The sequence below is a fragment of the Helobdella robusta genome (genome assembly GCF_000326865.2).
Source record: "Helobdella robusta unplaced genomic scaffold HELROscaffold_1, whole genome shotgun sequence".
Taxonomy (NCBI): Eukaryota; Metazoa; Annelida; class Clitellata; order Rhynchobdellida; family Glossiphoniidae; genus Helobdella; species Helobdella robusta.
This window is the reverse complement of record NW_008703570.1, coordinates 13,115,889-13,133,684: the sequence shown is the minus strand read 5'-3', so window position 1 is coordinate 13,133,684 and position 17,796 is coordinate 13,115,889. Positions and strand designations below refer to the sequence as shown.

Below are 17,796 nucleotides of genomic sequence, written 5' to 3'. Positions count from 1 at the left end.
GCATCTTGCTTGTGGGATGCATAGTGACCAGGCGGCAGGCGTGTATCATCTGACAAAGAGAGTACAGCGAAATATTAGCCATCATGTTCCATAATTTTTATTCATCCAAGAAATTTTTCATTCATTCATTCATTCATTCATTCATTCATTCATCCATCCATTCATTCATCCATTCATTCATTCATTCATTCATTCATCTGTCCACTCATCCATTCATTCATTCATTCATTCATTCATTCATTCATTCATTCATTCATTCATTCATTCATTCATTCATTCATTCATTCATCTATCCATTCATTCATTCATCCATTCATTCATTCATTCATTCATTCATTCATTCATTCATTCATTCATTCATTCATTCATTCATTCATTCATTCATTCATTCATTCATTCATTCATTCATCTATCCATTCATTCATTCATTCATTCATTCATTCATTCATTCATTCATTCATTCATTCATTCATTCATTCATTCATCTATCCATTCATTCATTCATTCATTCATTCATTCATTCATTCATTCATTCATTCATTCATCTATCCATTCATTCATTCATTCATTCATTCATTCATTCATTCATTCATTCATTCATTCATCTATCCATTCATTCATTCATTCATTCATTCATCTATCCATTCATTCATTCATTCATTCATTCATTCATTCATTCATTCATTCATTCATTCATTCACTCATTCGTGGAACCTGAGGTGCGTGCGACTTGATGGTGCTCTCCATGTGAGCCGACCAAATGAGTAGAGATTCAGTGCTGGAAACATGTCTCAATAACTTGCAGACCTTCGTCATTATCATCATCACGACCATCGTCATCATCATCACGACCATCGCCATCATCATCATCACCATTGTCATCGTCATCATAATCATTATCGTCATCATCATAATCATTATCGTCATCATCATAATCATTATCGTCATCATCATAATCATAATCATTATCGTCATCATCATAATCATTATCCTCATCATCATAATCATTATCCTCATCATCATTATCATCATGACCATAATCGCTATTATCACCGACGCATCATCACGAAGGTCATCATCATCGTAATCGTCGTCGTCATCATCATCATCAAAATCGTCATCGTCATCATCACCTCTCTCAGCTGTTCAGCGTGGCTTTCAAACTGCTGAATGACCTCGTCTACCAGCTGCATGTTACCCTGAGTGGAGCCACTGCTGGCCATCTAATGAGAAATCACCATCATCATCACCATGATCGTCGTCATCATTATCATCATCACCATCATCGTCGTCATCATTATCATCATCACCATCGGAGAATCGTTATCATCGTCATTATTTTCGTCATCATCTTAAACACCATCCAGATCATCATCATCATTCACATCATCATCATTCACATCATCATCATCAATATCGCCATCATCATAAAAATAAACATCATCATCATCACTACCGACTCTCATATCATTGATGAGTACTTCATCTTCATTCAGCCTGAACAGGTTACTTGCATGATCCATTGTTGTGTTGACCAGCTGAATGTATGAATGAATGAATAAATGAATGAATGAATGAATGAATGAATGAGTGAACGAATGATTGAGTAAATGAACGATTGAGTGAATGTATGATTGAGTAAATGAACGATTGAGTAGTAGTAGTAGTAGAAGTAGTAGTAGTAGTAGAAGTAGTAGTAGTAGTCGTAGTAGTAGTTGTACTAGTAATAGTAGTAGTAGTAGCAGCAGTAGCAGCAGCAGCAACAGCAGCAAGTATTCAAAACCTATTAGCGTCAGCAGTGGCGATTGATACAAAAATAAAATACAAGAACTTGTTTCTTGAGGGTTCGACAGGCTTCTTTAGTTTTCAAAATGGCAGTATCCAAACTCTTCATCTGAGTCGCCATTGGGGAAGACAGCTGGTCCTAAATGGAGATATTGTTTGTTTTCTTTGTTATAGCGGTGTGGCTGAATGTTTGTTTATGGGTGGTTATGTTTTTACTAATGTGTGAGTGTATGTTTGTCTATGTGAGGTTGTTGTATCTATCTGTATCTTTCTGTCCTTTTTCAGTGTGTTGTGTGTGAGGCCGCTGTCTATCCATCGTCTAAAATGTTCGCAATTTCTTTAGAAAAAATATTACTACATTAATGATTCTGGATATTCTAAATTGAAGTTTTTATGTCTTGCACATTGAAGAGAGTAGTTTTTTTCAACGTTCAAAGCCTAGAGAGAAAGAGAGAGAGAGAGAGAGAGAGAGAGAGAGAGTGAAAAAAACACTTGAAAAATGGAAAAACCCATTACCCATTATGGAAAAACCCCATATCTAAAAATAGAACGAAGAAACGAAAAAAAAACTCATGGAAAAACCCACCATAGAAAATCCACTCCTTAGGAGAACGACAATCTCGTGCCTCAATCTCTCGCACAGCATTAAGATCAGTTCCCTGTCCTCGTGATTAGTGTAAGCTGAGTCGGTGAAATCCTGGATCGTTTCCATGACGACATCGCAGGCGGCCAGCAGGGACTGCTCGATAGTCGAGTTAACTAACGTTACCCTAACTGTTTCCGCTTGATCCTGTTTAGGGCGTATACGAAATTGAAACATTGAATTGGGAATATTGCTAAATAAATTAGCTATTTATTTTAAAAGTAAATAAAATTATTTTACACGTTGCTTAAGTGATTCAACCTACATTTTCAAATACGATTCGAAATTTTATTCGCCTCCGAACCAAATTAAGACCGGGTGACAGCATTCAAGTTGTTCAGTTTAATCAATTATGCTTCAGTAAAACGTTCAGTAACAATGTAGGTATGATTACAAAATTATTCCAGAGATTTTCTTCCAATTTAATCTTACAAGTCTTCAATTTAAATAAACAAAAATTTTAAAATTCTCAAACGAATTAACGGATAAGAGCAAAATTATTTTGCAAAACATAAACATCTCAACTAATTTAAATTTCAAAATTTTCAAGCCACTAAAAAAACAAAATCCAACAATTCCAAAACCTCAAGCTCTTTGATGGCCTTAAAAGCAGCAACAGGCTGAATCAGAAACCCACTACTACTACCACCACTGCCACCGCTGCTACTGTCGCCATCAGAGACCACGTGGTGGATGAGGTCAAGGGCAGAGTTCATCTGCTTGACCACTGCATCCCTGATCTGCTTGGCCAGCTGGTTGTCATGGTGGCGCAGGTAGGTCTGACATGTGAAGATTCTTTTTATTCATTTCATTTCAAACTTAATATAATATACAAATTATAATTTACATATTATACGCTATAATTATAGTTACGTTATAATTATAAATTATGAAGCAGACAGCCAGCAAGCAAGCAGAAGAACCTTAGCAGCTGTTAGCAGCAGCATTGTAGACTTCTCAAGGACCGACCTCGCCACACCGACCTGTGCTCTTGACCTCTCACTTTTCAAGTCCTACACATTATCATAATTATCATAATAATTATAATAAAACTTACTCCATAATAATAATAATTATTATTATTATTACAATGTGAATGACACTAACATTTTGTCTGCCACCAGAAGCATGGGCCAATTGTACCATCTCATTACCAAACTGACTAAAAATTTGAACGAATTCGGCAAAGTTTGTACAACATTCGATCTTTTTCAAAGTGACCGACACCTGTTTGTGTGTGTGTGTGTCTGTGTTTGTGAGTGTGTGTGTCTGTGTGTGTGAGTGTGCGTGTGAGTACGTATATGGGTGTGTGTGTGACTAAGTGTGGTAAAAGCATGTGTATTTATGTTAATTCGTGTGTGTGTGTATGTATGTATGTGTGTGCGTGTGTGTGTAATGCCTGTGTATATGTACGTGTGTGTGTCGGTCTGTCTTTGTGTGTGTGTGTGTGTGTGTGTGTGAGCGCCACCACGGTTACAGATAATAAAGACTTTGCGGGTATTGTTTGTGCGGTTTGTCGTGGGTGCGGTTCAAAATATTTTATTTTAAAAAACACCCACACATTTGAATTAGTGAAGATAGTAAAAAAAATTTAGAATAAACTTTTTCCAATTGTTTAATTTCTTCGAAAAATAATTTGAAGCGATTGTATTGCTTGGACTCTCTGATTGATTGATGTGACTACCTTGATTGTATCTTAATTACTTTTAAACTGCCAGACATTAACACCAAGCACTTCTTGGGAATATGATCACGCGAGTAGTTATCACATCACATGCACATGTTTTAATGTTTGTTTGTCTGTTGTTTGTCTGTCTGTTGTTTGTCTGTTTGTTTGTCTATTTGTTTGTTTGCTTGTCTGTTTGTTCCAAAGTGTGTACTTGCATAGATTATTATCTACTAAAACCAAGAAAAGAGATATTATTTCAATCTTTATTAAAGTTAAATTATTGGTAAAATAAAATGTATTGTATTATAAAAATTCTTGGCCTGAAATTGTCAAATATGTATGTGTAACTGCTGTAACTGAGTGTGGGTAAAAAAAAATAACTGTATGTGAATAAGGACAAACAACAGCAGCAGTACAGATCCATTCGGTCTAACTTTATCTTTAGTGCCGATGAGCTGCTTAATGACCACCCTGTCTGCCAGAATGAGGACTCGACTGATGGCAGACAGCAACTGTCTAGCCGCCCTCACCATGGCTGTCTTCTCGGCTATACTCCTGGCCGTCTCGTCTGTCGTCTGCTCGTCTGTCATCTGCACGTCTGTCAGTTTCTCTATTTTGCAGCCTGTGTTTGTTGGTGGTATGGGACAGCGGTGGTTGGAAGACTTTTTTTATTAAAATTTATGTTAATTTAGTTGTTCTTATTGTTATGGTTGTTGCTGTCATGGCGGTTGTTGGTTTTGATTGCTGATGTCATTATTGCTATTGTTGATGCAGTCATTAAGTGAATGTATGTTGTCTGAAGAGAGGAAATTTGGAAAAAAAAAACCAAAATGAAACTCTCCACTAGCTTGAGTTCTTTATTTCATTTGAGAATAAAACAATAGAACAAATAAATTTAAAAAAATGAAAAATTATTGAATAGTTATTGAATAAATTAATTATTAAATAGGTTAATAAGTGAATTAATAAAGTTTAATAAATGAATCAATTAATTGAAAACTAGTAATAACACTTATTTATTGCCATTATCAACTTAATTTACTATAAAATGCATAGGCCCAACATTTATAAGAATAACTGAAATATTTTTTGGTTTTATCTTTCACAACATAGACATTTTAATTAATAAATAAATCAATTAATTATGTTGAAAAAAATTGTTTCACAAATAAACTATCTGCTAAATAAATTATCTCACAAGTAAATGAACTGATTAAATAAGTAAATCGAGCAAATAGATAAAAACAGAATACCAGCAATCTTAGCTTCATGACAGGCCACGCACATTTCCTGTTGGATTTCAGGATTCTCCAGGGCTATAGCCTCCCCGACTCGAACAAATCGATCGACGGCCATATTGACTGCCTGGCCTACCCTAACTAATGCATTTAGTGCCCTTTCAGATCTAAGGGGCTTTTCTTTGGCATTTACTAACGTTGTTATCTGTGATTAAAATAGAAAATAACAATAGTTGAGTCAACAAAATAATAATAGTACAAGCTAATGATTAACATAAAAATATAAAAAAAAGCATAACAACTAAATCTCTGTTGTGTTGTTAAGTCTTTTTGTTCAATCAAATACTGACATATATGAAAAAAGCAGAATTATTACATATAAATAACAGCAGGCATGTGCTGAATTAAATTTAACTTTTGAATTTTAATAATAATTTTAATTGATTATTAATAAATTAAGATCAGAAATTAAGTCTCAAAAATAAAATAAATATTCAAACAAATGTCTACCTGGTGGACAAGAGGAACCAACGTCTGCTCAACGGATTTAGTTTTGATGTCAAATGTGATTTTTGCATTGTGGTGGTAGGATGACCTGTCCTGACCACTGCCACCTCCGTCGCTTCCACTTCCACTTGTGGCCCCCGCAGATGCCATTAGAAGAACATTTCAGTAGTTCCAAAATGTTTTTTCATAAATTTTTCAAGAGTTGAGTTTGTTTGATGAGTCGTAGTTGTAGTTTAGTAACTTTAGTTGGTTGGTTTTATAATTTTTAATTAATTAACCAATTAATTAATTAATTAATAATGTGATTTCAATTCAATATAGAATATATTATAAAATAGATTAAATTTTTGAAAATATTTAAATTTCAAATCAATTAAAATTTAAATCAAACTAATTTATTTATTTTAATCAGTTATTTTTAAATCAAATTAAAAGCAAAATTAAAATAAATTTCAATTAAACTTTTCATGAACAGTGCAGTGTGGAATCAACAGAGCAGGCGATAATAAATAAATTAAATGTTAATTGATGAATTTAATTAGAATAATTATTTAGTGGGCCAGCAACAAGTGCCTATTTCAATTTTTGTTCTTTCCTCCACACATCAACTGATAAGCTTTCTTCATCAAACAAACGCAATCTGTTTCTATTCTATTTCAACTAACCAAACTAATACATTAATTCTATTATAAATCTCTAAATGTATACCAGTTAACTGACGTATGTATGGTGGGGATATGTATATATGCAACATATGAATGCATGTAAAGTGCCTGAGTGCGTTGAGATTACGATTTAATTTATGGCAAACATTCTTTGAAATGTATCAAGTGTATTTAATGAAATGTACATATATATACACACGTATACATGCATACAGACAGTGATTTATATATAATATTAGGTTATTTTATCTCAAATTCGCTAATTTATTGCCATTCATTTTATTTCTTTCCATAATCTCTCATTACAGCCAATATACTTCACAAAACTTTAAGCTATTAGTGTTATGCTTTTGCTTAAGTTCACTTTTAAAATTTGCTTTTTCGTTTGTTTGTGTTACAAAATATCGCTTTTAAAAATTTTGTAAAATGTCTCTTTTGGTAAATTATGCGAATAGTGACGACGAAAGTAATCAATCAGACGATTCGTTTGAAGCTGACATTACCACGAATCAGGTAAATGCCAAAAATTGTGCTGACACCCACACTACCAACCATCCAAATCTTCCGGCTGCCATTGGGTCTGCTTCTTTGCGCTTGCCAGAACCAAAAAACAAAAATAGCAATAAAGACGACTACGTTGATAATTTAAATTTTAACGATACAAAAAGTGTCAATATACAACCAACTTATTCTGAAATGTTCAAAAGTTTGATATTGTTAATTTTATATTAATTTAAAAATTTTTTAATTTGAAAATTAAATGAATAAAATTAATCAAAATAATTAATTTTATTTAATTATTTATTAATTATCTTGTAAATGAATTTAAATAAATAGTTATATTATGCATACAAAATGTAATAAATGCCATATAAAAAAGTTATATTTAGTATTATTAGTTGTTATGTTTCCAACTTAAATCTATATAAAAATTCTTTATTTCTGAAATTATCTTTTAGAATTTTTTATCAATAACAAATTTCTAATATTCTTTATTTCTATTAAGAAATTAAGCTTTTTCAATTTATGTTTTATTAAAAAAAAAGAAAATATTTTAACTAAAGTTACGTCTAACAGTCATTAGAATTTTTAATGTAGCCACACATTCCAATTTCCACGTACGGTTATTCCATTCTCTCCATGTCCACAACATGTGTTAATTCATTCCCAGTACATGCATACACAGTTGTACTTATTCCCACCTGAGCGCATGCATACACAACATGTGTTAATTCGTTCACAGTCATACTTTATCATTCAATACACTACGTTATTATTATTAGAGGGGCTTGCATGTTTTCAACAAAATTATATAAATGGTTATTTGTTAATTGCTTAATTAAATATTTGGTTCATTTATTTATGAAAGTATAAATTATAAACCAATTCTATTTTTAGAATTGCCCACAACGTCCAATAAAATTGATCTTTCTTTGGAAGAAGAGGAAAATGTAGAAATGATAATCTTACCGACCGAAACAGAATTAAAATTGAGAGAAGTTCCCCCGGCTAAAACGAAGAGAAAAATTGTGATCTCTTTGCCATCTTTTAACAATGTTAGTGAATGAAATAAAAAAATCATGTTTGCTTTTCCTAATTTGGCAAATAATAAAAAGAATTATTTGTAAAATATTTTTTATTAATCTAATAAAATGATTTATGGACATATTTCATTCGAACTTGGATTGTTACTTTTTGAAAATTTATTTTATATTTTTTGTGTATATTTTTAAAATTATTTTATTTTATTTAATCAGTCAGATTCAGAAGACGAGGAGAAAACCGTTCAACCTCCACCTAGAAAACAACATGTGAGTATTTTGATATATTTTTTTCATGATATTTGTATTATTTTTTATTTTTGTTGGTGTATGTATTGTATCTGTTAATCTATGCTTAACTTTGTATCTGTATGTGTTTGTATATAGCTTCTAAAGGATATGGTATTGTTGAATTTTTATATATGACACAGTTTAGAGAACCTTCATGCAAACAGCAAGAGACTAAATTGTAATATTCATAGATATGATTTTATTGTCTATATTTTTGACATTAAAATTAATTCAATTGGTAATTATTCACTTAATCAATTAATTAATTATTCTATTAAGTTACAATTTCATAAATTATCTAATTGAAATTTTGAAAATTTTTCATTTTCCACTAAGCACGGTTCCTCGCTATTTGCCTTGCTGCCTGAACCTACACTAATTCCTCGGATGGCAGATGGGAGAGTGGATAGAAAAGTGATCCCCCCTCCACAATCTTCAACGTCATTCAAACCTAAATCCTCACCGTCAACAACAGCAACATTACTACAACCTAGAACATTAAAAAAAACTACTACTACTACTACTGCTGCTGCCACTACTACTACTAAAATCACTACTACTACTACTAAAACCACTGTTAATGAATCTTGCATTAATAACAGTTCAAGTAGTGAAATGGATACTGCAACTTCAATTACTAAGCCTACAGATGCAGATACTATTAGCAGTAGTAATACTACTTCGGAATCATCAGCGTCATCTGAATTAGTGAAAGCTATGCCTAAAAATCCTAACTTTTTTGGTCTCCTGGGGACATACGACGACGATGATGAAGACGATGATGATGAAACTTTCAGTGATGTGGATGATAAAAAGATTGCAAATGATGACAACGATGATGGTGATGTAAAAAATTCAGAATGCGTTTCTTTATCGTCATCAACATCAAGAGGTAAAAATACCATTGATGACGTCACTGACGATCCACCAATCATAGGTCCCCAGCGTGGTTTCTTTGTTAACGACGACGATGATGACGACGACGACGAAGATGAACTGGATAATGAAAGAACAAAAATGGCTAAAATTCACTCGGCCTCTCTCTACAATTATAGCAATATGGTGGCAGATGATGACGCTATTAATTATGGTGATGGGAATGATGATGCCAGTAACAACGATGATAACGTTACTGATGATGATGTGACTAGGATTCTTACAAAAGAACAAGTATCTCATATCTTCTTGATATCATTTCGACTAACTACATTACACAAACACTAACCATACATTCAAGTAAAAGATAACTCGTATCTTTTTTCTTCGGCTAATCATCATTACACAGTTAACAATCATACATGCAAAACATACAACCCCACTTCATCAACAACACTGACCAACAGCTCGAAAGACTACAAGGCCGACCGAATAAGAAGCAAGAGTCCTCTATTAGCTTCATCGACGTCAAGATCTCCGATCACATTGGCCAGTATGAACTGGACAGAACGAAGAATCTGTCGATAGAGGCGGAAAAAGTTTCATACAGTAAGACTGCCAGTGGCGTGCCAACATCTCAACAGAAGAGGAAACATCAAATCACTTATTTGGCTCATCAGGTCATTCTCTTTTTTTCTTTCTCTCTCTCTCTCTCTCTCTCTCTCTCTCTCTCTCTCTCCCCCTTTATATATTTACATACACATGAGTGTGTGTTTGTGTGCGTGTATGTATTTACTAAATTGCACAACCTTATTAGAAACGATGATGGTGATGATGATGATGATAATAATTCAAATTAGGCAAAAGAGCGGGAATTTGAATTGAAGAACCAATGGGCGGAAAACAGATTCAACAAGAGACAGACTCAATCCAAATATGGATTCTAAAGATGAAGATGATGATTTCTGTGATGATTGTAATGATGACGACGATGATTCTGTAATGATTATAACGATGACGATGATTTTGTGATGATTATAAAGATGACGATGATTTTGTGATGACTGCTAATCGAACAAAGAGGAATAGACCCAGCAATATATTTTCAACAGTACGGTATTACTATCCTTAGCCTACCGACTAACAAAGTCAGAGGCCGAACAACACAACACAATTTGTGAAATAAATGTGACAGATGATGACTATGAATTTGTATTTAAATTTATCTCCTAAGAATAAAATTAAAATTCGATATATAGATTTTTGGTTGGTTGCAAGCTTGTAATGTTTATTGTTTGTTAACGTATATAAGGCGTTGTGTCGAGTTTGCATTTCTTCAGTGACAGTTGTTTTTTAAATATGTCAACACATATTTATGTGCTGACATTTATTTTATAACGTTTTAATAAACCAATTGAAATTTATTTTTCTCTTGTTATTCCTTATTTCAGAAAAAAAATAAATCAAATATGAAATTAAATTATAAAAAATATCAAACACAAAAGTTTTTCATTAACCGGAAAAGATGCGAAATCTAAGCAAAGAAAAAAGCGTGTACAAATTGGTACTATAAACTAAGTGTACACGTTTATGTGTGTGTGTACACACGCGTGTGTGCATGTGTTATTAATATTGTTATTAATGTTAATATACATAGCGCTGATTTTAAAAAATTTCTCGTCTCAGTTCTTGCAACTACCAACTGATTAACTTTTTCTCCTGCTTGCATGTAAGGAGTGACAGTATAGCCGAATGATGCAACTTTCGTTTAAGCCATTTCGTGATTGTATACATTTGCGTGTAAGAATGAATGAAGGAAAGAATGAAAGAAAAACAACAAATAGAATAATATATACATGTACATATAGCCGTACAAATGTATGTATTTATATGCGTACATAAATGTACATGTGTGTTTGTATGTGTTTTTGTGCATAGGAAAAAAAAATATATTCTAAAATGAAACTTCCATGAAAATTAATATAGGCGAATGGAATTAGTAGATGTTCCAGTTTCTATTATAATTTAATGTATCTGTGTGTGTGTGTGTGTGTGTCTGTGTGTGTATGTATGTATGAATGTATGAAAACCAAATCATTGATGTGTGTGTGTGTGAGTGTGTGTATGTATGAATGTATGAAAACCAACTCATTGATGAGTGACTTTAAACAGTTAAATGTTCTGTATCTATGTATGTATGTATGTATGTATGTATGCTTGTGTAAGTATATGTGTGTATGTATGTATGCGTATTCATATAATTGCATGCACCTAACAGAATCTACTAAAAATGTTTAACAGCGAGCAAAAATTTTTCTTAAAAACATACAAAAATTGTCTAAACATGCACCAATCTGAGAAGGAATTTTATTTCATGTGAGGAATTTTTAGTTATAATAATAATAAGGATAAAACAACAACACACGTTTAGACGACATTTTCCCCGAGATCGGGGGTTGCCGTTTGGCTACCTATGATGAAACCGAAATACCCCTCGACGCCATCCACATCTGTCACTCGCCTCAGTATCACGCAACCCAGCTTTCACCCTGTCCTTCTCCACCTGCTCACTCCATCCCAATCGCGGACGACCCCTTTCTACCACTCCTTCAACCTCGAACTCCAACGCTCGCCTAATCCCGACCCTTTCATCCCTTCTCAACACATGTCCACACCGTCGCAATTTCGATCTCCTTATCAATGTCACAATAATAAAATAATAATAATAAAATAATAATAATAAAAATAATCTAAATAACAACAATAATGATAATAATAAAGTGTCATCATTATCAGATGGAATTCTCATCAATTATAATCGATCACGGCTAATATAAACGTTAACTGAAACAATACGAGCAAGCGAAAATGTTTGTACATGAGTAAAACTGGTTGTGTGTGCGGTGTGTGTGTACGTGCGTGTGTGTGTGGCGTGTATCTATCGGTGCAAAGTGTGTTTGCTGATCAATAATTCAAATTAAATCATTTAAAGCAGATTTCAACAACGAAAAGATAAACCAACACAGCAGAAAACATCAATAAACAATCGTTGTCTTTAGCATGATCATCGTCGTCATCGCTATCATTACATCCTCCTCCTCCTCCTCCTCCTCCTCATCATCATCAGTGTAATCCTCACTCACCATTGTGACATCATCATCATCGCCATATTATCATCATCGCCATATTATCATCATCGCCATATTATCATCATCGCCATATTATCATCATCGCCATATTATCATCATCGCCATATTATCATCATCGCCATATTATCATCATCGCCATATTATCATCATCGCCATATTATCATCATCGCCATATTATCATCATCTTAATGTCACCATCACCCTCACCACATCATCATCATCACCATCACCATCATCATCATCATCCCCTTCTATGACGTCATTATTACGTCGTTATTTTTATTATCATCGTTACTCTTGGATAGTGGAAAAGATGATGTTATGCTTCTGCAGTCTTTCTATCAACGAACTTTCACTGAACAATCTTCCCGGTGTAAACACGCCACACCTGAAAAATAATATTAATATATATAATATTATAAATATAATTAAATAATAATTAATCACTATTATTATGAGTAAATAATTAATCGTAGAGGCTAACTGGCTAGAGAGCTTGGATCTCTCTTTTAAAAGTATGTAAGCAGATTGAACCAGGCATATGGGAGTAGCAATGTATCCTGGATCTGATTGAATAGTTGGTTGATTGATTGGCTGGTTGAGTGAGTGAGTGGCTGGTTGATTGACTAGTTGGTTAATTGATTGGCTAGTTAATTGGTTAGTTGGTTAATTGATTAGTTGGTTGGTTGATTGATTAGTTGGTTGGTTGATTGATTGGCTGGTTGATTGATTAGTTAGTTGGTTGGTTGATTGATTGGTTGGCCGGTTGGTTAGTTGATCGAAATATTGGATGGTTAATTAATTGATGATTGATTAATTGAATGGTTCACTGAACGTTGGTTGATCAAACGATTGATTAAATAATTGATGATTAAATTATTTATTGAATAGTTTAATGGTTGATTGATTGGTTGATTGACTGATTGATTTGTTTGTTTGACACGTCAGATAATGAAATATTGAATGAAAGCATGTATGAATTAATCAATCAACCAACCAAATGATCAACCAACCGGCTAATCATCACCCAATCACCTAACTGACCAACAATCAATCAATCACCCAACTGACCAACCTGGTCCAACAATTTTAGTTATGATCTTCTTATCAGGTGATGATGATGTTGTTGGCTCCTTCTCAGATTTTGTTGAGTAACCCTCCCCAATGAAGGTCATCTCAAATGTGCTTCCTTTCACCTGATTGGTGGAATGGTGATAGGGCAATCACTGATTGGTTAGTTAGTAGTAATTTTGGTCGTTGATTGGCTAGTCAGTGAACGTCAATTCGTGATGATTGGTTGGTAAGTTATTGGTCACTTGGTGATTGGTTGAAACGCAAAACAAATTTATTTACCTGAGCTCTGGTTGGCCCGTTCGATGTAAACATACCAAGAGAAAATATCCTTGGATACTGTGTGAAAATAAATAGTAACTTAAGAAATGTTCAGTAATAGTTCGTTGATCAAGATGATGGTGTCATAGTTAAGATGCCTAGCGCTGTGTCGGAGTGACCGGATTCAAATGCACAGCGATCCCCGCCCGTTACAGCGTGTATAACGTCTGTGATGATTCACCTGAGTTTGTTGATGACACTTCTTCCGATAAATACTGAAGAGAGTATTGACAAAGTTAGTAAATGATAATAAAATAATAACAATAATAATAATAATAAGGACTTACATTCTCCAGCAGGTATATGCCAAACTTGAACTTGGAGAAAACGAACAGCATGACCCCAATAAAGAGCCAGGAGATTAGGGTCCCCACCCCAGAGGCCGCTATGTACGGGTAGAATTGTATCTGATGGTGTCGGTGTGTGAATCAAAGTGTGTGTGTGTGTTTGTTTGTTTGAATATGTGTATATATATGTATAGTTAGTGTGTTTTAACGCGTGTGTCTATATGTATGCGTATGTGTAAATTTGTTTGTGTGTGAAGCTCTGTGTGCCGAACTAACGGGTTGAATTTTCTTTGTAATGTAGTTGAAGTAGTTGGTCCTCTGGACGATAGGTTTGTCTGTTCCAAGAAAGGGCAAGCAGTAACCACCCACCTCCTTGCAATAGGACAGCAAGGATCTGTATGTATGTATGTGTGTGTGTGTGTGTGTGTGTGTGTTTGTTCGTGTGTGTGTTTGTATGCCTGCATACGAGTGGTCATGAATTTGTATGTGTGTATTTATAAATGTGTGTAACCAATTAGTCAGCCAATCAACCAGGCAATTAGCAATCTACAGCCAGCTACAAGCCAGCTAGCTAACTAATGAGCCAACCAATCAACCAACCAACCAACTAACCAACCAATCAACCAACCAACCAATCAACCAACCTCTTCTTCAACTTGTATTTGGGTTCAGGCAAAGCCTGCGGATAAATCATCTCCCTAATTGACCTTAAATCTGACTTGGTAGACAAACTGTGAATCGCTGACTTCCATGTACCATCATTGAATGATCCGCCCTAGATAAAATAATTACGGATGGTTGACCTAGTTTAACGTATTTTTATTGGCTGACGTAGTATATTTTTATTGATTGACCTAATTTAATAAAAATTATTCTCCTTAATTATCAAAAGTACATTTTTATTGGTTGATTATTCTTTATTTTCTAATTTTATTAATTATATTATGTTATTTATATGCATACCTCAGGTCCAAATTGCATTTTCACAAACGACTCAACTGAGTTCAATTCACCTAAAGACCAACAAACAAACAAATATAAATAAATATACATAGATACAAATAATTATAACAACGAATAATTATAAATAAATATACTCAAATAGAAATACAGATCAACAAATACAACACACGTTTTGGCGACATTTTCCCCGAGATCGGGGGTCGCCGTTTGGCTACCTATGATGAAACCGAAATACCCCTCGACGCCATTCCATCATAAGTAATTTATTTGGCTAATTTTTACGCATGACGCCCTTCCTTACGCAACCACAGTTATAAGCGGTGGGCCTAGCCTTTGATGATCCACATCACTCACAAAGCAGTGAGGATCAGTTTAATGTCATAACCAGCACGAATCAACAAATAAAAATAAAAATTGGTAAATGGAAAAACTAAATGATGAGGAAGACGAAGATGATGTTGAAGATGATGATGATGATGATAGAGAGGAGGAAGATGGTATAAATAAGCCAACCGGAGAAGTGCTGTTTGGTGTATTGGATTCCCATCTCGGCAGGGATGCTGTCGAACCCGCATGCCTGCACTACGAAGACTTCCCTGTTTCTCGCCTCCTTGTCCATGTGCAATTGAATCTTTTCTAACCACTTTGAAAAATGACGGAGAAGATGATGAAGATGATGACGAGGAAGAAGGGGATGAGGATGATGATGAAGAAGGTGATGAAGATGATGATGACAAGGAGGATGAAAATGAAGAGGAGGACGAAGATGAAGATGATAAAAAAGATAATGATGAAGAAGAGGAAGATGATGATGATGAAGAAGAAGATGATGACGAATAAGAGGAGGATAAAGATGAAAATGAGGATGAAGATGATGAGAAAGATAATGAAGAAGATGAAGGAGAAAATGAAGATGATGATGACGAGGAAGATGGAGATGATGACAAGCAGAAGGATGAAGGTGATGATGATGAAGAGAATAAGGAAGATGATGAGAAAGAGAAGAGGAAGACGATGATGAATGCAGTATGATGAATGCAGAAATGACAATCAATATAAAAAATGGTATATGTAAAATGGCAGTGACGACATATCCATCATCAATAAATATTATAATTAATTTGAAAATTATAAAGATCCCAAACCAAATCACGATGATAACAATAATAACTGTGCTAACGTAATAAATAAAGAAAGTTGTAGTTGATGTCAGAGCATTTATATAGCAATTGTTTCAATTTCTCTAAAATCATTGAAACCTTCAACCTCAGTTTCTCCACTGATGTCAAAGTGATGAGTCCCTGATTCAATGCAGGCCTGGACAACAGCTGTTCCATAAAATCTGTACTGTCATGGGCATAGATATTAAAAATTGTTTCAGACATGAATTTTGTTAAATATGTCATCTAAATATTTTGAATACTTCAATTTAATTGTTATCTTTTTCTCCATCACAATATAATACAATGTAATAATACATAACATAAAAATAGATAAAAAACACAATAAAATATAATACACTATAATTAACACAATTGTTATAATATTTTATTAGATAATAAATAACTATAATAAATGATAATAAAATTATTATGTCAATATTATATCTAAAAATAACTTACTGGGCCCACACAGTTGAGGAGAACTTTGGTCTGTCTGCACATGTCCAACAAACTCTGTTCACTCTTGACATCTGCTATGATGATTGGCAACTCTGTGACATCCTGGCCTGGAAATAAAAATGATTCTCATAATCCAATTAATGTAATTGTAATTTATTTCACAATTTCAATGGAACATATATAAATGAAAGTATTTAAATCTGCGCAATCTGACATTTGCAGCACTACACCACTATCATCATAGGAGATTGAAAACAACATAAAAACTGGCAACATGTGAAAACGCTAAAAGCAACTAAAAATAAAGCTGACAATCCAAAATTAGCGTTGAATATGATGATAAATGACCTGTAACTTTAGAAACAAAGCTGAGAATTTGCTGGAGTTTCTTCATTTCACGGCCAGCGATCGCCCATTTGCCAATTCCGTGTTCCTCACCGATTGTCCTCACAATCTCCTCAACGACATACTGCCCCGTAAATCCGGATGCCCCAAAAACTACAATATCGTAAACTCTTCCGTCCGACATTATTTTAATTAATAAAATAATTTAAATCAGAAAGTAATTTTCAGTTTTTTGTGGGGAATTATTTTTACCCTAAATACGGAGAAACACGTAAGCGAAAGAAAGGGGATGCCGATTCGTTCAGCTGGGAGAAGTGAACTTTATACATACGTATATGTGTGCGCGTTCTAATTTTTACAAATAAGAGTTGAAATGTGGACCAAACCTATTTTTATGCTACCAAGGTCATTATGAGACTACAGACTATAATACAAACACATGATATATACATATTCATTTATTTATATATTATCTATGTATGTATGTATACACAAGAGTATGCATAAGTATGACTTTGTGTGTATATATGGCCACACATCAACCAAACTTTTTAATTGAGATTAATGGCTGGTTTAAATGAATAAAATACTTAAGCACTAAGTTACAGGCAAAAAACCACTTCAAATGAACTATATATATATATATATATATATATATATATATATATATATATATATATATTGGTAATAGACCATAATTTTTACAATATTCTATAAATTCTACCGAATGTTTGGCGTTAATATGTGTGTAGTTCGTTTTTTCGATTTATCTCATTAAAGTTTTTTGGTGAACGTTTAGTTTATTAAAATTGAAAATAAACTA

General features: G+C 33.6%; 3 protein-coding genes across 3 annotated transcripts in view; 1 reads left to right on the top strand and 2 right to left on the bottom strand.

Moving 5' to 3' along the window:
- The window catches only part of HELRODRAFT_105779 (hypothetical protein), a gene marked incomplete at its 3' end in the record, with an annotated part of 9,342 nt that extends 2,914 nt beyond the window's left edge, over positions 1-6,428 (bottom strand). The window contains exons 1-12 of the mRNA XM_009011661.1: positions 6,199-6,428; positions 5,846-6,063; positions 5,351-5,540; positions 4,532-4,695; positions 3,536-3,655; positions 3,352-3,441; positions 3,013-3,207; positions 2,402-2,575; positions 1,832-1,924; positions 1,461-1,538; positions 1,134-1,223; positions 702-807 (exon numbers count right to left, since the gene is read on the bottom strand). Of these exons, the coding sequence (XP_009009909.1) occupies positions 702-807; positions 1,134-1,223; positions 1,461-1,538; positions 1,832-1,924; positions 2,402-2,575; positions 3,013-3,207; positions 3,352-3,441; positions 3,536-3,655; positions 4,532-4,695; positions 5,351-5,540; positions 5,846-5,992 (1,447 nt within the window). The 5' untranslated portion in view covers positions 5,993-6,063; positions 6,199-6,428. The remainder of the gene's footprint in view (positions 1-701; positions 808-1,133; positions 1,224-1,460; positions 1,539-1,831; positions 1,925-2,401; positions 2,576-3,012; positions 3,208-3,351; positions 3,442-3,535; positions 3,656-4,531; positions 4,696-5,350; positions 5,541-5,845; positions 6,064-6,198) is intronic.
- Positions 6,429-6,933: 505 nt separating this feature from the next.
- HELRODRAFT_159819 (hypothetical protein) lies at positions 6,934-10,162 on the top strand (the record flags this gene model as incomplete). The annotated part of the gene is made up of 6 exons (XM_009011660.1): positions 6,934-7,213; positions 7,906-8,063; positions 8,265-8,318; positions 8,676-9,509; positions 9,683-9,895; positions 10,076-10,162. 6 exons carry the CDS (start codon positions 6,934-6,936, stop codon positions 10,160-10,162), a joined length of 1,626 nt encoding a protein of 541 aa, XP_009009908.1.
- A 425-nt stretch (positions 10,163-10,587) lies between these two features.
- On the bottom strand, positions 10,588-17,157 carry HELRODRAFT_105775 (hypothetical protein; the record flags this gene model as incomplete). The annotated part of the gene is made up of 15 exons (XM_009011659.1): positions 10,588-11,323; positions 11,381-11,621; positions 11,962-12,301; positions 12,560-12,752; positions 12,849-12,930; positions 13,440-13,560; positions 13,718-13,774; positions 14,044-14,163; positions 14,320-14,437; positions 14,688-14,818; positions 15,007-15,056; positions 15,520-15,649; positions 16,273-16,353; positions 16,629-16,735; positions 16,977-17,157. 12 exons carry the CDS (start codon positions 17,155-17,157, stop codon positions 12,656-12,658), a joined length of 1,275 nt encoding a protein of 424 aa, XP_009009907.1. The 3' UTR covers positions 10,588-11,323; positions 11,381-11,621; positions 11,962-12,301; positions 12,560-12,655.
- Positions 17,158-17,796: the final 639 nt, after the last annotated feature.